Here is a 24,112-nt window from a genome sequence, read left to right on the forward strand (position 1 = left end):
CTATGACCTTATATTGATACTCACTGTTAGTCTTCCAACTTATTCTTGTTTTCTTTTCTTTTTAATTAAAAAAAAATTGTGGAAATGGAGAGTCACTACGTTTCTCAGGCTGGTCTCGAACTCCTGGCCTCAGGCAATACCTCCTGCCTCAGCCTCCCAAAGTGTTGGGATTACAAGCGTGAGCCACCATGCCTGGCCAAACTTTATTCTCCTCCAAGATGGTCATTGCTATTCTTGACTCTTTGGCTTTTCATAAACATTTTACAAATAACTTATCAATCTCTGTCCCACCAAAAGCCTCAAAGTTGTATTGGGCTTTCATGGAATCTATATATCACTTTGGGGAGAATTTATAGCTTTATAATGTTGTCATCCAATCCAGGAATTTGGTAATATCTCTCTATTTATATGAGTTTTCTTTTATTTTTGTAAATAATATTTTATAGTTAGGATTCTTAGACATCTTTCACAATTTATCTCTAGGCATTGATGTTTTATGATATTATAATGGCACCATCTTTAAAAACTCAATTTCCTAACTGTTATAGGTATGTAGAAACACAAATGATTTTTGTAAATGGACTTTGTATCTAAATTCACTTACTGGTTCTAATAGTTTGTAGCTGTCAGATTTTTTACATGTACAATCCTGTCATGTGAATAATTAAAAAGTTTTATTTCTAAGTTTTCAATTTTATGCTTTTCTTTTTTTCTTCTTTTTTTAGTGTAAATTGACAATTTATAATTGTATAGATTGATGGGTTCTGTGAAGAGGGAGTTGCGTGGGGAAAAAATTTATGGGGTACAAAATGATGTTACGATTTATGAATGCAATGTGAAATAATTAAATCAAACGAGTTAACATTTCCGTCACCTCAAATACTTAACTTTTTTTGTGGCAAGAACATTTGAAATTTACTTAGCAATTTTGAAATGTACAACACTCTACTATTAACTATATTCACCATGCTGTGCAATAGAATGCACAAAAAGAAAAATCATGTTCTGCCTGTCTGAAATACCCTTTGACCATCACCTCCCCATTTCCCCATCTTCCAGCTTCTGTCACCACCATTCTACTCTCCACTTCTATAAGTTCATTGTTTTAAATTCCACATATAACGGAGAACATGTGGTATTTGTCTTTCTGGGCCTGACTTATTTCACTTAGCATAATGTTCTTCAATTCCATCAATGTTGTCACAAATTTCAGAATTTCCTTCTCTCTCTCTCTCTCTCTTTTGAGATGGAGTCTCACTCACTCCGTCACCCGGGCTGGAGTGCAGTGGCGTGATCTCTGCTCACTGAAACCTCTGCCTCCCAGGTTAAAGCCATTCCCCTGCCTCAGCCTCCCAAGTAGCTGGGATTGCAGGCATATGCCACCACACCCAGCTAATTTTTGTATTTTTAGTAGAGACAGGGTTTCACCGTGTTGTTCAGGCTGGTCTCAAACTCCTGACCTCAAGTGATCCACCCACCAAAAGTGTTGGACTTACAGGTGTGAGCCATTGTACCCAGCCAGAATTTCCTTCTTTTTAAAGGCTGAATAGTATTCCATTGTATATATGCACTACATTTTTTTTAAATCCATTTGTCTGTTGATGGGCAGAGGTTGATTCCATTACTTGGCTGCTGTGCATAGTGTTGCAATGAACATAGGAGTGCAGATATCCCTTCAACAAACTGATTTTGAGTCTTTTGCATTAATACCCTGAAGAGGGACTTCTAAATCATATAATAATTCTATTTTTAGTTTGGTTTTGTTTTTTTTTTTTTGGGCGGGGGGATCTCCATACTGTTTTCCATAATGGCTGCACCAATTTACATTTCCACCAACAGTGTACAAATGTTTCCTTTGCTCTACATCCTCACCAACACTTATCTTTTGTTTTTTCATTTGAAAACACTCTGTTTTGAAATAAAGTACAGGATGATTAAAAACATAATAATAAGCATTCTGACAGGTGAAAGATTATATCTCATTGTGGTTTTAATTTGCATTTCTCTAATGATTAGTGATGCTGAGCATTTTTTCATTATCTGTTGGCTATTTGCATGTCTTCTTTTGAGAAATGTTTTTATCACTGGAATGCAAGGATCAATAAATGTGACATGCCACATTAACAGAATGAAAGACAAAAACCATATAATCATCTATTAGATACCAAAAAATCATTCAATAAAATTTAATATCCTTTTATGATAAAAACTCTCTCTTATCTTCCATTCCCTAGGCAGAGAGTCAGAACGAGAGAGCAAGAGAGAGAGAGAAAGATGACAAAAAAAAGTTCACCAAATTAGATGTAGAAAGCATATATCTCTTTGAGGATAACCCTGAGTGCAAATTTTTTAAAAAGAAATGTAACTCAGCACAATAAAAGTCATTTATGAGAAGCCCACAGCTAACATTACACTCAAGGCCCTTCGTGTAAGATCTGGAACAAGACAAGGATTTCTACTGTTTTAGTCTGTTTGTGTTGCTCAACAAAATACCTGAGCCCAGGTAATTTATAAAGCAATGAGGTTTATTTGGCTTATGTTTCTGCAGGCTGTACAAGCTTCTGGTAAGGGCCTCAGGAAGCTTCCACACACGGTGGAAGGTGAAGGGGAGCCAGAATGTGCAGATTACATGGTGAGAGAGTGGAAGCAAGAGAGAGGGGCAGGAGGTGCCAGGATCTTTTCAACAATCAGCTCATGGATGAGCACAGTGGCTCATGCCTGTAATCCCAGCACTTTGGGAGCACGAGATGGGAGGATCACTTCAGCCCAAGAATTTAATTAAGACCAACCAGCCTGGGCAAAAAAGTGAGACTCCATCTCTACAAAAAATCAAAAAATTAACCAGTCACGGTGGTGTGTGCCTGTGGTCCAAACTACATGGGAGACTGAGGTGGGAGGATTGCTTGAGCCCAGGAGGTCAAGACTGCAGTGAGTTATGCTCATGCCACTGCACTCCAGCCTTGGCAACAGAATGAGACTCTGTCTTAAAAAAAAGAAAAGTGAATTTATAAACAAAATTTAAAAAAATCAGCTCTTGTAAAAACTAAGAGTGAGAACTGACTCATTATTGCAAAGATAACACTAACCTATTCATAAGGGATCTGTCCCATTATCCAAACACCTCCCACCAGGCCCCACCTTTAACATTGGGAATCAAATTCTAAAATGAGACTTGGTAGTCAAACAAATCATATCAAACCATAGCACCTACTCTCCCACTTCTGTTCAACATGGGATTGAAGTTCTTTCTAGAGCAATTAGGCAAGAAAAAGAAATAAAAGGCATCCAAATAGGAAAAGAAATGAAATTGCCAATGTTTGTTGATGGCATGATCTTATATATGGAAAATCCTATCGACTTTAGCAAAATAGTTGTTAGAACTAATATGTGAATACAGTAAAGTTGCAAGATACAAAATCAACACACACAAAAATCAGCAGCTTGCTTTTGATTAGTGTCAATGTGTTAAAAATTTACAAGAAAAAAAGAAATAAAAATCAGTAGCATTTCTACACACTAACAACAGACTTTCTGGAACCTAGGCTTGTGAAAAAAAAGAAAAAAAGAGATAACAACAAACTATACAAAAAAAGAAATAAAGGGAACAATCACATTCACAATACCTACAAAAAAATAAAAAAAACTTAGGAATAAATTGGCCAGGTAGGTATTAAAATCCATGCTACCCAACGTGACCTGCAGATTCAATGCAATCCCTATGAAAATCCCAACATCGAGGGTGGAGCCAAGATGGCCGAATAGGAACAGCTCCAGTCTACAGCTCCCAGTGTGAGTGATGCAGAAGACAGGTGATTTCTGCATTTCCAACTGCGGTACCGGGTTCATCTCACTGGGGATTGTCGGACAGTGGATTCAGGACAGTGGGTGCAGTGCACCGAGCATGAGCCGAAGCAGGGTGAGGCATTGCTTCACCTGGAAAGGACAAGGGGTCAGAGAATTCCCTTTCCTAGCCAAGGAAAGGGTGACAGACAGCACCTGGAAAATCGGGTCACTCCCACCCTAATACTGCGCTTTTCCAACAGTCTTAGCAAACGGCACACCAGGAGATTGTATCCCGTGCCTGACTTGGAGGGTCCTATGCCCACGGAGCCTCCCTCATTGCTAGAACAGCAGTCTGAGATCAAACTGCAAGGTGGCAGTGAGGCTGGGGGAGGGGCGCCTGCCATTGCCGAGGCTTGAGTAGGTAAGCAAAGCGGCTGGGAAGCTCAAACTGGGTGGAGCCCACCCCAGCTCAAGGAGGCCTGCCTGACTCTGTAGACTCCACCTCCGGGGCAGGGCATAGCCAAACAAAAGGCAGCAGAAACTTCCGCAGACTTAAATGTCCCTGTCTGACAGCTTTGAAGAGAGTAGTTGTTCTCCCAGCATGCAGATGGAGATCTGAGAATGGACAGACTGCCTCCTCAACTGGGTCCCTGACCCCTGAGTAGCCCAAGTGGGAGGCACCCCCCAGTAGGGGCAGACTGACATCTCACACGGCCGGGTACTCCTCTGAGACAAAGCTTCCAGAGGAACGATCAGGCAGCAACATTTGCTATTCACCAATATCTGCTGTTCTGCAGCCTCCACTGCTGATACCCAGGCAAACAGCATCTGGAGTGGACCTCCAGCAAACTCCAACAGACTAGCAGCTGATGGTCCTGACTGTTAGAAGGAAAACTAACAAACAGAAAGGACATCCACACCAAAACCCCATCTATATGTCACCATCATCAAAGACCAAAGGTAGATAAAACCACAAAGATGGGGAAAAAACAGAGCAGAAAAACTGAAAATTCTAAAAATCAGAGCGCCTCTCCTCCTCCAAAGGAATGCAGTTCCTCACCAGCAATGGAACAAAGCTGGATGGAGAACGACTTTGATGAGTTGAGAGAAGAAGGCTTCCGACGATCAAACTACTCCGAGCTAAAGGAGGAAGTTCAAACCCATGGCAAAGAAGTTAAAAACCTTGGAAAAAGATTAGACAAATGGCTAACTAGAATAACCAATGCAGAGAAGTCCTTAAAGGACCTGATGGAGCTGAAAACCACAGCACGAGAACTACGTGATGAATGCACAAGCCTCAGTAGCCAACTCGATCAACTGGAAGAAAGAGTATCAGTGATGGAATATCAAATGAATGAAATGAAGTGAGAAGAGAATTTTAGAGAAAAAATAATAAAAAGAAACTAACAAAGCCTCCAAGAAATATGGGACTATGTGAAAAGACCAAATCTACGTCTGATTGGTGTACCTGAAAGTGATGGGGAGAATGGAACCAAGTTGGAAAACACTCTGCAGGATATTATCCAGGAGAACTTCCCCAATCTAGCAAGGCAGGCCAATATTCAGATTCAGGAAATACAGAGAATGCCACAAAGATACTCCTCGAGAAGAGCAACTCCAAGACACATAATTGTCAGATTCACCAAAGTTGAAATGAAGGAAAAAATGTTAAGGGCAGCCAGAGAGAAAGGTCGGATTACCCACAAGGGGAAGCCCATCAGACTAACAGCTGATCTCTCAGCAGAAACTCTACAAGCCAGAAGAGAGTGGGGGCCAATATTCAACATTCTTAAAGAAAAGAATTTTCAACCCAGAATTTCATATCCAGCCAAACTAAGCTTCATAAGTGAAGGAGAAATAAAATACTTTACAGACAAACAAATGCTGAGAGATTTTGTCACCACCAGGCCTGCCCTACAAGAGCTCCTGAAGGAAGCACTAAACATGGAAAGGAACAACCGGCACCAGCCACTGCCAAAACATGCCAAGTTGTAAAGACCATCAGGGCTAGGAAGAAACAGCATCAACTAACGAGCAAAATCACCAGCTAACATCATAATGACAGGATCAAATTCACACATAACAATATTAACCTTAAATGTAAATGGGCTAAATGCTCCAATTAAAAGACACAGACTGGCAAATTGGACAAAGAGTCAAGACCCATCAGTGTGCTGTATTCAGGAGACCCATCTCATGTGCAGAGACACACATAGGCTCAAAATAAAGGGTTGGAGCAAGATCTACCAAGCAAATGGAAAGCAAAAAAAGGCAGGGTTGTAATCCTAGTCTCTGATAAAACAGACTTTAAACCAACAAAGATCAAAAGAGACAAAGAAGGCCATTACATAATGGTAAAGGGATCAATTCAACAAGAAGAGCTAATTATCCTAAATATACGTGCACCCAATACAAGAGCACCCAGATTCATAAAGCAAGTCCTTAGAGACCTACAAAGAGACTTAGACTCCCACACAATAATAATGGGAGACTCTAACACCCCACTGTCAACATTAGACAGATCAATGAGACAGAAAGTTAACAAGAATATCCAGGAATTGAACTCAGCTCTGCACCAAGCGGACCTAATAGACATCTACAGAACTCTCCACCCCAAATCAACAGAATATACATTCTTTTCAGCACCACACCACACCTATTCCAAAATTGACCACATAGTTGGAAGTAAAGCACTCCTCAGCAAATGTAAAAGAAAAGAAATTATAACAAACTGTCTCTCAGACCACAGTGCAATCAAACTAGAACTCACGATTAAGAAACTCACTCAAAACCACTCAACTACATGGAAACTGAACAACCTGCTCCTGAACGACTACTGGGTACACAACAAAATGAAGACAGAAATAAAGATGTTCTTTGAAACCAACGAGAACAAAGACACAACATACCAGAATCTCTGGGACACATTCAAAGCTGTGTGTGGAGGGAAATTTATAGCACTAAATGCCCACAAGAGGAAGCAGGAAAGATCTAAAATAGACACCCTAACATCACAATTAAAAGAACTAGAGAAGCAAGAGCAAACACATTCAAAAGCTAGCAGAAGGCAAGAAATAACTAAGATCAGAGCAGAACTGAAGGAAATAGAGACACAAAAAACCCTTCAAAAAATCAATGAATCCAGGAGCTGGTTTTTCGAAAAGATGAACACAATTGATAGACCACTAGCAAGACTAATAAAGAAGAAAAGAGAGAAGAATCAAATAGATGCAATAAAAAATGATAAAGGGGATATCACCACCGATCCCACAGAAATACAAACTACCATCAGAGAATACTATAAACACCTCTACGCAAATAAACTAGAAAATCTAGAAGAAATGGACAAATTCCTTGACGCATACACCCTCCCAAGACTAAACCAGGAAGAAGTAGAATCTCTGAATAGACCATTAACAGGCTCTGAAACTAAGGCAATAATTAATAGCCTACCAACCAAAAAAAGCCCAGGACCAGGTGGATTCACAGCCGAATTCTACCAGAGGTACAAGGCAGAGCTGGTACCATTCCTTCTGAAACTATTCCAATCAATAGAAAAAGAGGGAATCCTCCCTAACTCATTTTATGAGGCCAGCATCATCCTGATACCAAAGCCTGGCAGAGACACAGCAAAAAAAGAGAGTTTTAGACCAATATCCCTGATGAACATCGATGTGAAAATCCTCAATAAAATACTGGCAAACTGAATCCAGCAGCACATCAAAAAGCTTATCCATCATGATCAAGTGGGCTTCATCCCTGGGATGCAAGGCTGGTTGAACATATGCATATCAATAAACATAATTCAGCATATAAACAGAATCAACGACAAAAACCACATGATTATCTCAATAGATGCAGAAAAGGCCTTTGACAAAATTCAACAACCCTTCATGCTAAAAACTCTCAATAAATTAGGTATTGATGGGACGTATCTCAAAATAATAAGAGCTATCTATGACAAACCCACAGCCAATATCATACTGAATGGGCAAAAACTGGAAGCGTTCCTTTTGAAAATTGGCACAAGACAGGGATGTCCTCTCTCACCACTCCTATTCAACATAGTGTTGGAAGTTCTGGTCAGGGCAATCAGGCAAGAGAAGGAAATAAAGGGTATTCAATTAGGAAAAGAGGAAGTCAAATTGTCCCTGTCTGCAGATGACATGATTGTATATCTAGAAAACCCCATTGTCTCAGCCCAAAATCTCCTTAAGCTGATAGGCAACTTTAGCAAAGTCTCAGGATACAAAATCAATGTGCAAAAATCACAAGCATTCTTATACACCAATAACAGACAAACAGAGAGCCAAATCATGAGTGAACTCCCATTCACAATTGCTTCAAAAAGAATAAAATACCTAGGAATCCAACTTACAAGGGATGTGAAGGACCTCTTCAAGGAGAACTACAAACCACTGCTCAAGGCAAACCACTGCTCAAGGAAATAAAAGAGGATACAAACAAATGGAAGAACATTTCATGCTCATGGGTAGGAAGAATCAATATCATGAAAATGGCCATACTGCCCAAGGTAATTTACAGATTCAATGCCATCCCCATCAAGCTACCAATGACTTTCTTCACAGAATTGGAAAAAACTACTTTAAAGTTCATATGTGTCAGGGAACCTGCCCCGATAGTCACATAGGTTCTTTTCTATTTTCCCTAAGCATTGGCCGGGTTGAGAAATAAAGGGACAGAATACAAAAGAGAGAAATTTTAAAGCTGGGCATCTGGGGGAGACATCATATGTCGGTAGGTTCCATGATGCCCCACAAGCCGCAAAACCAGCAAGTTTTTATTAGGGACTTTCAAAAGCGGAGGGAGTGTACGAATAGGTGTGGGTCACAGAGATCACATACTTCACAAGGTAATAGAATATCACAAGGCAAATGGAGGCAGGGCAAGATCACAGGACCACAGGACCAGGGCAAAATTAAAATTGCTAATGAAGTTTCGGGCACCATTGCCATTGATAACCTCTTATCAGGAGACAGGGTTTTGAGAGCAACCGGTCTGACCGAAATTTATTAGGTGGGAATTTCCTCTTCCTAATAAGCCTGGGAGCGCTATGGGAGACTGGGGTTTATTTCACCCCTACAGTTTTGACCATAGAAGATGGCCACACCCAAGGGGGCCATCTATAGACCCAACCCCAGGCACATATTCTCTTTCCCAGGGATGTTCCTTGCTGAGAAAAAGAATTCAGCAATGTTTCTCCCATTTGCTTTTGAAAGAAGAGAAATATGGCTCTGTTCCGCCCGGCTCACTGGTGGTCAGAGTTTAAGGTTATCTCTCTTGTTTCCTAAACATTGCTGTTATCCTGTTCTTTTATCAAGGTGCCCAGATTTCATATTGTTTAAACACACATGCTCTACAATTTGTGCAGTTAACGCAATTATCACAGGATCCTGAGGCAACATACATCCTCCTTGGCTTACCAGATGACAGGATTAAGAGACTAAAGTAAAGACAGGCATAGGAAATCACAAGGGTATTGATTGGGGAAGTGATAATTGTCCATGAAATCTTCACAATTTTATGTTCAGAGATTGCAGTAAAGACAGGCATAGGAAATTATAAAAGTATTAATTTGGGGAACTAATAAATGTCCATGAAATCTTCACAATCCACATTCTGCCATGGCTTCAGCCGGTCCCTCCATTTGGGGCCCCTGACTTCCTGCAACACATATGGAACCAAAAAAGAGCCCGCATTGCCAAGTAAATCCTAAGCCAAAAGAACAAAGCTGGAGGCATCACACTACCTGACTTCAAACTATACTACAAGGCTACAGTAACCAAAACAGCATGGTACTTTTACCAAAACAGAGATATAGACCAATGGAACAGAATAGAGCCCTCAGAAATAATGCCACATATCTACAACTATCTGATCTTTGACGAACCTGACAAAAACAAGAAATGGGGAAAGTATTCCCTATTTAATAAATGGTGCTGGGAAAACTGCCTAGCCATATGTAGAAAGCTGAAACTGGATCCCTTCCTTACACCTTATACAAAAATTAATTCAAGATGGATTAAAGACTTAAATGTTAGACCTAAAACCATAAAAACCCTAGAAGAAAACCTAGGCAATACCATTCAGGACATAGGCATGGGCAAGGACTTTATGTCTAAAACACCAAAAGCAATGGCAACAAAAGCCAAAATTGACAAATGGGATCTAATTAAACTAAAGAGCTTCTGCACAGCAAAAGAAACTACCATCAGAGTGAACAGGCAACCTACAGAATGGGAGAAAATTTTTGCAATCTACCCATCTGACAAAGGGCTAATATCCAGAATCTATAATGAACTCAAACAAATTTACAAGACAAAAACAAACAACCCCATCAACAAGTGGGTGAAGGATATGAACAGACACTTCTCAAAAGAAGACATTTATGCAGCCAAAAGACACATGAAAAAATGCTCATCATCACTGGCCATCAGAGAAATGCAAATCAAAACCACAATGAGATATCATCTCACACCAGTTAGAATGGCGATCATTAAAAAGTCAGGAAACAACAGGTGCTGGAGAGGATGTGGAAAAATAGGAACACTTTTACACTGTTGGTGGGACTGTAAACTAGTTCAACCATTGTGGAAGTCAGTGTGGCGATTCCTCAGGGATCTAGAACTAGAAATACCATTTGACCCAGCCATCCCATTACTGGAAATATACCCAAAGGATTATACATAAAGCTGCTATAAAGACACATGCACATGTATGCTTATTGTGGCACTATTCACAATAGCAAAGACTTGGAACTAACCCAAATATCCAACAATGATAGACTGGATTAAGAAAATGTGTCACATATACACCGTGTAGTACTATGCAGCCATAACAAATGATGAGTTCATGTCCTCTGCAGGGACATGGATGAAGCTGGAAACCATCATTCTCAGCAAACTATTGCAAGGACAAAAAACCAAACACTGCATGTTCTCACTCATAGGTGGGAATTGAACAATGAGAACACATGGACACAGGAAGGGGAACATCACACACCAGGGCCTGTTGTGGGGTGGGGGGAGGGGGGAGGGATAGCATGGAGATATACCTAATGTTAAATGATGAGTTAATGGCTGCAGCACACCAACATGGCACATGTATACATATGTAACAAACCTGCACATTTTGCACATGCACCCTAAAACTTAAAGTATAGTAAAAAAAAAAAAAAAAGAAAGAAAGAAAAAGAAAATCCCAACATCGTTTCTTATAGAAATAGAAAAAAATCCTAGCCTGTAATCCTGGCACTTTGGGAGGCCAAGGTGGAAGAACTGCTTGAGCCGAGGAGTTCACCTCCACCAAAAAAAAAAAAAAAAAAATTTTACCAGGTTTGTCAATGCATGCCTGTGGTACCAGCTACTCCAGGAGCTGAGGTAGGAGGATTGCTTGTTTGAGCTCAGGAGTTTGAGGCTGCAGTGAGCCATGATTGTGACATTCATTCCAGCCTGGGAAAGAGAATGAAACCATGCCTCAAAATAAAACAAAAAACATTAAAATTCATACAAAACTGCAAAAAAAAAAAAAAAAAAAAAAAAGCCAAGGCAATCATGAGCAAAAAGAAAAAAAGCTGGAGATATTTGCTTCAGAGCTCTCTGAAGTTGAAAAAACTGGAGGTATCACACTATCTGATTTTAAACTATACTACAAAGCTATACTAATTAAAATAGTATGAAATAATCGCTTCTCTGCCTTTTGGCTAAGATCAAGTAAGTGTAAAACAGCATGGAATTGGCAAAAAAGAAAAAGACACATCAACCAATGGAACAGAATAGAAAGCCCAGAGATGAATCTGATTTTCAACAAATATGCCAAGAAGAAAAAGACCGCTCTTTTCAATAAATGGTGTGGGGAAAACTGAATTTCCACATGCAGAAAAAGAAAATTGGACCTTTATTTCAACACCATATACAAAAGTTAGTTCAAAATGGATTACATACTTAAACATTCCTGCATTAGTTTGCTCAGGAAAACTGCCAACAAAAAAAAAAAAAAAAGGAAAGAAAGAAAAAAAAGAGACGTTTAAGACCAAGAACCTAAAACCGCTAGAAGAAAACATAGGGGATCAGATGACAGCCTCCTTTAAAAAAAAAAAAAAGAAAGAAAGAAAACATAGGGGAAACATACAAGACATTGGTCTGGGTAATGATTTTTTTGGATTTGTTCCCAAAAGCACAGACAACAAAATTAAATATAGACAAATGGTATCACATCAAAGTAAAAAGCTTCTTGGTTCATGATGTGTAGCTAAAACAAACAAACTAAAAACCTTCTGCACAGCAAACAATCAACAGAGTAAAGAGATAACCTATGGAATGGGAGAAAATATTTGCAAGCCAGACATCTGATAAGGGGTTAATATCCAACACATATAAAGAGCTCAAACAACTCAATAGCAACAAAACAAAACAAAAAAGCAATTAAGACCTGCTTTCTGCTGACCAAGTCTTCTTCCTTACCCCTCCCTAATAAGAAGAAAAAAAGGCAATTAAAAGATGGGTAACTCCTCCTTAGTATAGTGGTAAAATTTAAACATTAAAAAAGTTTTGGGACCAGTCTGGTCACTCACACCTGTAATCCCAGCACTTTCAAAGGCCAAGGTGGGCAGATTGCCTGAGCCCAGGAGTTCAAGACTAGCCTGGGCAACATAATAAAACACTGTCTCTACAAAAAAAAAAAAAAAATTAGCTGGGCTTGAGCCATCTTTGTGTCACTGCACTTGAGCCTGGGTGAGAGAGCGAGACCCTGTCTCAAAAAAAAAAAAAAAAAAAGCTTTAAGTTGTAAAAAAAAAGTGGGTAAGATCAAAAGAAGAGAAGGAAAGAAAACAATGTATAAGATACCTGAGCTCTCCCTCTCCCTCTCCCTCTCCTTCTCCCCACGGTCTCCGTTTCCCTGTCTTTCCACGGTCTCCCTCTGATGCGGAGCCGAAGCTGGACTGTACTGCTGCCATCTCGGCTCACTGCAACCTCCCTGCCTGATTCTCCTGCCTCAGCCTGCGATTGCAGGTGCGCGCCGCCACGCCTGACTGGTTTTCGTATTTTTTTGGTGGAGACGGGGTTTCGCTGTGTTGGCCGGGCTGGTCTCCAGCTCCTAACCACGAGTGATCCGCCAGACTCGGCCTCCCGAGGTGCCGGGATTGCAGACGGAGTCTCCTTCACTCAGTGCTCAATGTTGCCCAGGCTGGAGAGCAGTGGCGTGATCTCGGCTAGCTACAACCTCCACCTCCCAGCCGCCTGCCTTGGCCTCCCAAAGTGCCGAGATTGCAGCCTCTGCCCGGCCGCCACCCCGTCTGGGAAGTGAGGAGTGTCTCCGCCTGGCCACCCATTGTCTGGGATGTGAGGAGCCCCTCTGCCCGGCTGCCCAGTCTGGGAAGTGAGGAGCGCCTCTTCCCGGCCGCCATCCCATCTAGGAAGTGAGGAGCACCTCTTCCCGGCCGCCATCCCGTCTAGGAAGTGAGGAGCGTCTCTGCCCGGGGGCCCATCGTCTGAGATGTGGGGAGCGCCTCTGCCTGGCCGCGACCCCATCTGGGAGGCGAGGAGCATCTCTGCCCGGCCGCCCCATCTGAGAAGTGAGGAGCCCCTCTGCCCGGCAGCCGCCCCGTCTGAGAAGTGAGGAGCCCCTCCGCCTGGCAGCCGCCCCGTCCGGGAGGGAGGTGGGGGGCAGCCCCCGCCCAGCCAGCCGCCCCATCCAGGAGGGAGGTGGGGGGTCAGCCCCCGCTGGGCAAGCCGCCCCGTCTGGGAGGGAGGTGGGGGGTCAGCCCCTGCCCGGCCGCTGCCCCGTCCGGGAGGTGGGGGGCACCGCTGCCCGGCTGCCCCTTCTGGGAAGTGAGGAGCCCCTCTGCCCGGCCACCACACCGTCTGGGAGGTGTACCCAACAGCTCATTGAGAATGGGCCATGATGACGGTGGCGGTTTTGTGGAATAGAAAAGGGGGAAAGGTGGGGAAAAGATAGAGAGATCAGATTGTTGCTGTGTCTGTGTAGAAAGAAGTAGACATGGGAGACTCCATTTTGTTCTGTACTGGGAGGGGTTCTTCTGCCTTGGGATGCTGTTGATCTGTGACCTTGCCCCCAGCCCTGTGCTCTCTGGGGCATGTGCTGTGTCCACTCAGAGTTAAATGGATTAAGGGCGGTGCAAGATGTGCTTTGTTAAACAGATGCTTGAAGGCAGCATGCTCGTTAAGAGTCATCACCACTCCCTAATCTCAAGTACCCAGGGACACAAACACTGCAGAAGGCCACAGGGTCCTCTGCCTAGGAAAACCAGAGACCTTTGTTCACTTGTTTATCTGCTGACCTTCCCTCCACTATTGTCCTATGACCCTGCCAAATCCCCCTCTGCGAGAAACACCCAAGAATGATCAATAAAAAAAAACAAAAAACAAAAAAAGAAAGAAAGAAAAGAAGCAGAGTTGGACTCAGCGGGAAACTAGGTGTGCTACCACCTCAGGAGAGTTCCAGGGAAGAATCCCACCCCCACTCCAATGAGGTCACAATGGCTGGAGCTCTGAGGGGCCCAGGCGCCCTGAGCCAGGAGGAGAGGAGAAAGTCCAAGGAAAGATGGCTGGCAGTCACCCCTATTTCAACCAGCCTGACTCCACACACCCATCGCCGCCCTCCGCTCCACCCAGCCTCCACTGGTACCAGCGCTGCCAGCCCTCTGATGCCACCAGTGGCCTGCTGGTGGCCCTGCTGGGTGGGGGCCTGCCTGCTGGCTTCGTGGGCCCCCTTTCTCGTATGGCTTACCAGGCTTCCAACCTGCCCTCGCTGGAGCTGCTCATCTGGCGATGCCTCTTCCACCTCCCTATTGCCCTGCTACTTAAACTGCGTGGTGACCCCCTTCTGGGACCTCCTGACATCCGAAGCCGGGCCTTCTTCTGTGCCCTGCTCAACATCCTCAGCATTGGATGTGCCTACAGTGCGGTTCAGGTGGTACCCGCTGGCAACGCTGCCACTGTTCGCAAAGGTTCTTCCACCGTCTGCTCCGCCGTCCTCACTCTCTGCCTTGAGAGCCAGGGTCTCAGTGGCTATGACTGGTGTGGACTGTTGGGCTGCATCCTAGGACTAATCATCATTGTGGGACCTGGACTCTGGACACTACAGGAGGGGACCACGGGTGTCTACACCGCCCTGGGCTATGCGGAGGCTTTCCTGGGAGGCCGGGCGCTGTCCCTGGGGCTTCTGGTCTATCGTTCTCTGCACTTTCCCTCCTGCCTCCCAACAGTGGCCTTCCTATCTGGCTTGGTGGGGCTGCTGGGCTCTGTGCCAGGCCTCTTTGTGCTGCAGACCCCCGTGTTGCCCAGTGACCTCCTGAGTTGGAGTTGTGTGGGGGCAGTGGGGATCCTCGCCTTGGTCTCCTTCACATGTGTGGGCTATGCGGTCACCAAGGCCCACCCTGCCCTGGTGTGCGCTGTCCTGCATTCCGAGGTGGTGGTGGCCCTTATACTGCAGTATTATATGCTCCATGAGACTGTGGCACCTTCTGACATCATGGGGGCAGGGGTTGTGCTGGGCAGCATTGCCATCATTACAGCCCGGAACCTCAGCTGTGAGAGGACAGGGAAGGTGGAGGAGTGAGATAGAACTTGGGAGCCCGGGGGTTGGGAGGGACAGGGATAAATAAAGGCAAAGACTGAAGACAAACATGGGAGGAGAAGTGACTGGAAAAGAACTGGTGTGGGAGAGGGATACCTCTCAGAGTCAAGGGTGACTTGGGGACTTGGTGGAGAGGGACTACCTGGAAGACCTGGGGCCAGCCTGGGACCAAGGGATGTGGAGTCCAGGCTGGGTCCTGGAATCAGGGCATAACTAAGGGGTAAAGTCTGAGGAGCAGATCCAAAGGGCTGAGGCAGGGAGGCCGTGGGCCACAGGGAGGACTTCACTCAGCAGCAAAGAGAAGAGCACTGGGGCTGGAGTGTTCCGGCAAAGACAGAGCCAGCAGCTGCGCTGGGGGAGGGAAGTGTGCCTCCCCACCCCTCCCCTCACGGCAAAGGTTTCCTTTCCTTGTGCTTGTGCCCCCCCCCCTCCGCTTGGGGTGGTGACGTGACATTGACATCAAACAAGGATTACTCTGAATGTGAAAAAAAAAAAAAAAAGATACCTGAATAGACATTTCTATGACATTTTAAAAGCCATGAACTTATTTTGGCACAAATATTTTATCATATGCAGTCACTTCTTTGTAAATGATTTTTTGTAAAGTCATTGGATATAAAAGAGTGATTTTCCTCACCTGAGTACATGAAAAGAAAATGCCGAAATCAATATATAAATCAAATCATCTGTACTAGCACTGTTAATCTAGAAGAAAGTGGTTGCATAGAGAAGAGTAAGAATGTAGACCAGCTTATTGAAGTAGGAAAAGAAAAAAAAAAAGGAGCTTCAGAGGTAGGCTTTGCCTCTTAAAAAAATTAAAAACATAAGTCATTGTGTTGTGCTTGGGAGTTAGCAGCAAAAAAAAAAAAAAAAAAAAAAAAAAAAAAAAAAAAAAAAGAAGTCACTGTCTGTGAAAGGAAAAGAAAAAATGAAAAGAGTTTGCATCCATTGAAGTATGCAGAAAAAGAAAACAATTTTTAAAATAAAATAAAATGAGTATAGTTGGGAGCTTAGCAATGGACATACAGAGTGGAGTAATAGATACTGGAGGCTCCAAAAGGTGGGCGGATGGGTGGGGGATGAGGGATGAAATCCTACCTATTGGGTACAATGTTCACTATTCTGATGATGAGGATGCTATGCAATATGCTTTACCACTACGCAATGTATCCATGCAACAAAACTGCACTTGTACTCTTAAATCCATAAAAATTAAAAATTGTCTTGGCTGAGACCTCTTTTAAAAAATAATAAAATAAAAAAATTAGAGAGAATAGTAAGAGCAGAGCAAGGACATTTAGTCTATACTTTCAAATGGACTTAATCATTTGAAACAATAAAGTTTTTCATTGAATCTTCATAGAGTATTAAAAAAAAAGCTGCTCATTGGCAGAATTTCCCACTGAGTTAGTATAGATTACATGCTCTTTGATAAAAGCAGCAAATAAAGTTACTTGGTTTTTTTTCTCTTTAGTATTTGCTTTAAGAGAAAAATCCTAAACTCCTTCAGAGGAAGGGAAAACGAGATAGAGAGTGAGAAATCCTTAAAACTGTAGGGACTTCCAATGCCAGGAAACCATGAAATATGAGAGTACATTTAGCAATCATGGTGATTTAGCTCATGGTAATTGGCATATGTATAATTATAATTTGCATTCCAGTTATTTAAACTGAGATATTCTTGATCAGGTTTAACACACTTGGGGAAAGATCTCTTTCCCCAAGAAATAAGATGGAGAGAGTCTTTGGAGAGTGGCCTCACTGAACTGGTAAGTCAGCTTCCTCCGGATTTTGGTAATTTCCTCACTTCTTCCATAATTTCTCAGTGCCCTGGCCATTTTCTGATAAGTCATGGTCTTCGAACGGCCTTTTCTTTTCCACCAAAGCTCGGCAAGTTTTCCTTTGTTTTTTGATACAAACGGAAAGATGCCTTTGATTTTATCTACCCACTGAATACAAGGTGCCATCTCTGGATTACACAGGGATTCGTGAAGGTATTCAAACAGTCTAAGCTTCTTCCTGCCTTTTCCCCACTTTTGCTGGAGAATAGTGGGTTGTACCAGCTGGTTTTCAGTTATGTTCTGCAGAGACTGATGAATGTTTCCTTCAAAATAGAAGTCTGCAGCACTGCTGATTACCGTTCTCCAATTACAGACAGGTTCCTCTGTAGGCAACACTCCATAGCAGCTGGAATTTCCTTTGACGTGAGGACAATAATTGATTAAAGCCAGGTGATTTTTGTAATCTGGTGAGTACTAGAGATCTCCAGTTGAATGTTGCCTCAGTGCCTCAAAAGCATCCTCAAATGCTTGACCCAGCTTGTCTTGTTCAACACACGTCATGTTTCATTAATAAATTGACAATTTTGTTCCTTGGCAATTGTTGCAGGAAGACACTTCAACCCTTTATAGAGATATTTCATTAATATCAGAATTGTAAATTCAATGGTAGGCTGTCATGAAAATAAAAAATTATTTTCCAGCGTGATAGTTCTGCCCATCAGTGTCCAATGCAGCATCCACTTGCATATGGTGGAAATAGCCTTCCCCTCCCCTGAAACACATGTCTGCCTCCCGCTTGGCTAACCTGTAACCTGCCATTGTAACAGCTGTCACGTTTGGCCAATTTTATGATTTTCGTTTCCTTTTCTTGCCTTTTTGTACTAGCTACGCTCTTCGGTACAAAGTTGAATACAATTGGTAATAGCAAGTACTGTTATCTCATTCTTAATCTCGGGATAATTAAATATCACAGCGGCTATAGATTTTATACAGATAAACTTTATCACATTAAGGAAGCTTCTTTCTATCTTTAGTTTACTGAAGAGTTTTATCATGAATTGTTACTGAATTTTATCAAAAACTTTTCTTACGTCTATTGAGATAATCATATTATTTTATTCTTTATTCTGTTGATGTAGTACATTATATTGGTTGATAGTCTCATATTAACCAATTTATTATTCTTAGAATAAACATAACTTGATTAATGTGTTATCTTTTTATATATTGGTGGATTTGGGGTGCTAGTATTTAGTAAAGGATTTTGTACCTATAGTCATGAAAGATACTGGTCTACAATTTTCCTATATGTCTTTGTTAAGTTTTGCTATCAAGCTATCCTCATAAAAAGAGCTGAAAGTGTCCTTTCTTTTATCTTCTCTGGAAGGGTTTGCATAAGACTGGTACTGTTTTGGCCAGACGCGGTGGCACACACCTGTAATCCCAACGCTTTGCGAGGCTGAGGTGAGAGGATTATTTGAGCCCAGGAGTTCAAGACCAGCCTGGTCTTTACAAAAAATAAAAAATAAAAATACTTGATGCACCTATAATATCATAGTGAATCTCCATTTCTATAAAAAAAAAAACACCGTTTTTAAAAAGGAAAAAAAATACATTAAGTTGGAGGACTAACAGTGAATATCAGCTACTCAGGAGACTGAGTGGGAGGATCGCTTGAGCCCAGGAGGTTGAAGCTGCAGTGAGCCGTGATCACGCCACTGCACTCCAGCCTGGGTGACAGAGTGAGACCCTGTCTCGAAAAACAAAAGAAAACAAAAGAATGGCATTGTTTCTTTCTTAAATGCCTGTAGAATTCACCAGTGAAACTAAATGGGCCTGAGTTTTCTTTGTGGGAAGGCTTTCCTTACCATCGTTGTTGTTATTACAAACGCAATTTATCCAATAGGTAACATACTATTCAAATTTTCTATTTCTTCTTTTAACAGTTTAATAAATGGTGTCTCAGACACTTAAACCTCTGTGACTCACAACCTCTGCTAACAAATTGGCAAACATCCCAAATGGAATCAACTTTACCAAAAAGTTAAGCTTCCTCCTTGGTGCTTCCCTTTTTGTTGGTCTCACTGCCTTAATGGCTCTTGGTGCCTTAAACAGATTGTTTAAGTTTTGCCCAGTTTTTCAATTTTTGTATGTCATGGTATTGTTTTGCCACAAGTTACTCTTACTAGGAACAGAAATTCTTTATTATTTACCTTTCACAAATGAGAAGACTAAGAGTCAAAGGGGTTAAATTTTTACAAAATATCCTTTTGGAGATATAAACTTTAAAACTGTATGCTTCTCAAATGGCAAAGGATTAATATGACACAGACCAAGTTCTCTGATAACAACATACTTCAGTTAAAAGTAATAATATAAATGATGAATTTTCCCATTATATGTTGGGAAACTAAGAAACATACCTCTAAGGTATTTATAGATTTTCTGTAAGAGAATTGGTTGGAAAAACCTAGAAAGTTGGCAGGTATTGGCTGTTCCTTGCTGTTTTTGAGCAAACTACCTCAATAAAGAGATGATCTCAGGCTAGCATCTGCCTATTTGAAAGCATAGATGAAAAGAAATAGAAATCTGCAAAGAAGGGCCCTCTTACAAGCAACGATATAAGAGTCTAGGCTGGAAAAGCCAACTACTTATGTAACCTAGGCAGTGGGAAACAAAGGTATTTGTCACAGCTTTTCTTAAAGGCCTCCCATGAAGACTTAGCCAGACAATGGGAGGCAGCCCAGTGGCAAAAATCAGATGAAGGAATTCAGCTTTCCTCTAGATCTTCTTGGACTATTTACAAAATATTCATGTTAAAGAATGTGGTCTCCCAGACTGGGCAACATAGTGAGATCCTGTCTCTACAAAAAAAAATTTTTTAATTACCTGGGGGTGGTGGTGTGTGCCTGTAGTCCCACCTATTGAGGAGGCTGAAGTAGAAAGATCACTTGAGCCTAGGAGACCAAGGCTGCGGTGAGCCATGACTGCACCACTGCACTGCACTTGAGCCTAGGTTACAGAGCAAGACCCTGTCTCAAAAAAAACAAACAAAAAAAGTCTCTCCAATCCAAACAAGATGAACTTTATCTAACTGGCCCTGAACGCCACTGGCAGATGTAACCTCATGAGATCAAAACGAGTAAGAGTGTGGCCCTGCCTGTGAAAGAGTTTTCTTTAAAGGAGCTAAATACACCCACTCAAGCCCACATATGAGGAAAGAAGGAAAGAAGAATTTGACAGAGGTCAAATCATGCCATTTATTGTGTATATTTTCAGAAGCACCACACCCTTTTGAATGTTGTCATTCTCTATCATAATAAGGATATGATGAATATAGTTTCCTGCTGTGAAACAAGCCCATGCAAGAGTTAGTTAAAATGTAGGCTGTATGTAAAGACCATTAGTGCAGAAAAGATCTGAGAAACTAAGGTTTTAGTTCTCTAGAGGTACAGCGGGTATTATGTTGGATTTGGCCCATACCGCAACAGTGCAACTCTGATAGTCTGTCCCTTTTCCAGCTGATGTCCCAGGCATATGTACACTTACATTTACTACACAACGGAACGTTGTAAATTGTTTTTATCAAGGACCGTAAATCTGAATGTCCCACCCTTTACCCGATGCTGAGATCAGAACTGTTGACCCTTCAATAAACGTAGGTAGAATTGGGACATACCGGAGTGACCGGAGTTAAGATAGATCTTAGCTATCTTAACCATGCTAAAAAGGCAATATTAACAGAGAGGTTCTGATCTACGGCATATTACTTGTGTCATTCTTTTGTGGCCAAGCCTGACATACAGAACATGTTCTTTGATCTGCCCAGGGTACATTCTTTTGTGGTGGCACACCTCTTCCATTAATACCCCTAATCAGTCCATGTCAATTGGACAGGGATGAAGCTCATTCCTTCCCTAGACTTGTATATATGACCCAGGCCTGGCCAATTAGCATTCCACCTCTGAATATGATTGGTTCATAGATGGAAATGTGACCTGAGACATAGACATATCAGAGTCATCCCTGGGAACTTTGCCGGGTTATTGAGAATGCTCTTCTCTCTTCTCTTCCATAATGAACTATAACAACTATGTCAGCCTGGGGCTGCCGGGGACTCTCTTTCCTATCACAGGGAGAGAGCCTGCCAGGGAATGAGACAAACCTATAATAAATAAAAGACAAGATATGGGGAGGGGAAATGAGAGAGAGAAAAAGACACATCCATGGTGATGACATTTGAAACTCTGGATCTAACTAACAATGTCAGACCTTCCCTGGGTGGCCAAGATACATGAGCCAATGAATTATTTATTTTTTGTTTGAAGTACTTTGAGTAGATCTTATTTGTATTCATCATGTCCATCTTGCTTGGAAGACTTTCCCAAGCAAATTGCAGAGGTCATGCCCCACTGTTGAACATAAACTCTATTTCCATCACAGTGAAGTGATGGGAATGGGCATGGGACTGGGACAGAGCACTGCAGGTGAAACACACAGTTCTGAACAGACTGATTCAAATAGTGTGGGAGAGAGGTCATGAAAACAGCACAGATCAGCATCCAAATACAACAGCATTAACCTTTATATGCACACACCCGTTAGTTCCTACCTTACCACAAAATCCATTTTCCAAAATATAAAGAACTTCAACCTATTATCCTGGCCTTCAGAATGGGTACAGAAAGAATGATCCAACCTATTTCTAATTATGGGTGAAAATTATTCTGGGAATTTCTGAAACATGACAAATATAAGGAGACAGGAAGCAAGAGAGAGAGTGAAACATCCAAACTCTGTCAGGACAAAGGAGAAGACTCACAACTCAGAGAACAATCAAGTCTTTCCTTTATATTGAGACTTCATTGTCACTGCTATGATCCCTAGATGACCTGACTCTCCAGGAGAACCCAACCCAGGATCTGCACAGTACAGGACCACTCCCAGCATCCCTGAGGGTCGCTGTCTAAGACACTGGTTTAATGAAACCATAATCCATGCACTTGATGAGACATTCTCGGGCTGTCTGAACCACTTCTGCCTTCTTCTCATCTGGCTCCTGTTTGCCCACCACAGTCAGGATCTCCAGCAGCTCACTCTCCACCAGCTTCTTGGCCAGCTCAGCATCGGCTGCCAGTAGGTTGTAGGCAATGACCAGGCCCCGGTGTTGGACAGACAGCTGGTCGTGCAGGCAAAGCCGCTGGAGGATCTCCAACCACTGGGTTGTCTGGAGGCAGGGAAAAAGGTAAGGAAGGTGCTAGGTTTGAGTGTGTCCCCAGAGTTCATGTGTTGGAAATGTGGTCCCTGGTGTGGCAATGTTAGGAGGTGGGTCCTTTAAGAGGTAATTAGGTCATTAAGAGGAATTAATGTTGCTGTCACAGGAATGTGTTAATTCTTGCAGCAGTGAGTTCTTGCTCTCAAGGGACTAGACTAGTAATCATGAGAGCCACTCACGGCCCCAATTGCCACCTCTTGTGTTTTATCCTTTTCACACACACACACTTCCCCTTCTGCTTCTAAATCATGCTATGACACAGCACAAGACCTTCACCAAAAGCAAATCAGATGACGCTGTCTCATCTTGGACTTCCCACCCTCCTGAGCTGTGAACCAAAATGAAGCTCTTTTCTTTTACCTAGTCTCAGGTATTCTGTTATAGCAACAGAAAATGAACAAAAACAAAAGGACTAAAGGAATCAGCATAACTTAGTTATGGTCACGCATCTGGAAATAGTAGAGGATTCATTTTCCCACATTCATTTATTTCTTAAGCAGCTTAAGAAGCAAAGGGCCAGACCCACTGCAAGCCTGAGAAGAATGGGGATGCAGAGTGTTCAAAAGGAGGATTCTCACCCTGGGCATATGGGCAATGTCTGCTTCTGCCAAACCAGGTGCCCTTTGAGACATCAACTCCAGGCATGCAGACATGCTGTCCCCCAGCCCTGACTTTAACTGGAATCAACACAAGAGTCTTAAATGTATCCTCACTTCCATTCTTCCTCCATTCCCAGCTGTGAAGCAACCCAACTTCTATTCTTGGGAAGGTAGGACTCTAGACTCCTCTGATCATCCCAGGAGACAGAGATAATGCTAAGAATAGAACCAGGAGGCTTGACTCCTGTGTCATTCAACAGATACACTTGGGGCAGCAGAGTAGCATGGTCATCAGCATGGGGATGTGGAGTCAGAGAGGCCAGTGTTCAGGTCCCAGCCTAGCCACTTACCAACCATATGGCCTCAGCTAAGTTAATTAACCTCTGTAAGCCTCAGGGTCACCTTCTATACCTATCTCTAACATTGTGGTGATTTAATGAGATGATACATGGAAAGAGCTTAGTATGGAGGCTGGAGCACAGTAAGTGCTCAACAAGTCGAAGTGGATGCAGGGCAAGTACGTGATGATTTAAGACACCAACCCAGGCCAGGTGCGGTGGCTCATGCCTGTAATCCCAGCACTTTGGGAGGCCGAGGCAGGCGGAGCATGAGGTCAGGAGTTCGAGACCAGCCTGGCCAACATGGGGAAACCCCCTCTCTACTGAAAATACAAAAATTAGCCAGGCATGGTGGTGCACGCCTGTAATCCCAGCCACTAGGAAGGCTGAGGCAGGAGAATCGCTTGAACCCAGGAGGTGGAAGTTGCAGTGAGCCAAGATTGTACCACTGCACTCCAGCCTGGGCAAAAGAGCAAGACTCTGTCTCACAAAAAATTAAAATAAAAATAAATTTTAAAAAAACAACAATGCAAAGGTTTTCCCTTGGGCTTCTTTGTACCTGTTACCCTCACCTGGCATTTGTCAGCAGGGCTCACTTTCCACAAGCACATGGGTAGACAGACACAGGGGAAAGAAAAGGCAAATTCTTGGCTTTTGAGCATCTAACCCAACTTTTGTAAACTGCACTGAATGTCCTATCCCAAGGAAAGAACATGAAA

At 42.6% G+C, this 24,112-nt stretch overlaps 2 protein-coding genes and 1 pseudogene across 2 annotated transcripts in view; 1 reads left to right on the plus strand and 2 right to left on the minus strand.

Moving 5' to 3' along the window:
- Positions 1-10,659: 10,659 nt before the first annotated feature.
- SLC35G3 (solute carrier family 35 member G3) lies at positions 10,660-15,448 on the plus strand. Its single transcript, XM_055101125.2, has one exon. It carries the CDS (start codon positions 14,366-14,368, stop codon positions 15,380-15,382), a length of 1,017 nt encoding a protein of 338 aa, XP_054957100.1. The 5' UTR covers positions 10,660-14,365; the 3' UTR covers positions 15,383-15,448.
- A 1,339-nt stretch (positions 15,449-16,787) lies between these two features.
- Positions 16,788-17,742, minus strand: LOC100975898 (transcription factor Spi-C-like; annotated as a pseudogene).
- A 1,895-nt stretch (positions 17,743-19,637) lies between these two features.
- Positions 19,638-24,112, minus strand: part of UNC45B (unc-45 myosin chaperone B) — a 41,465-nt gene continuing 36,990 nt past the window's right edge. The window contains exon 19 of the mRNA XM_055101126.2: positions 19,638-22,408. Within this exon, the coding sequence (XP_054957101.2) occupies positions 22,148-22,408 (261 nt within the window). The 3' untranslated portion in view covers positions 19,638-22,147. The remainder of the gene's footprint in view (positions 22,409-24,112) is intronic.

The sequence above is a fragment of the Pan paniscus genome, chromosome 19 (assembly GCF_029289425.2).
Source record: "Pan paniscus chromosome 19, NHGRI_mPanPan1-v2.0_pri, whole genome shotgun sequence".
Classification (NCBI taxonomy): domain Eukaryota; kingdom Metazoa; phylum Chordata; class Mammalia; order Primates; family Hominidae; genus Pan; species Pan paniscus.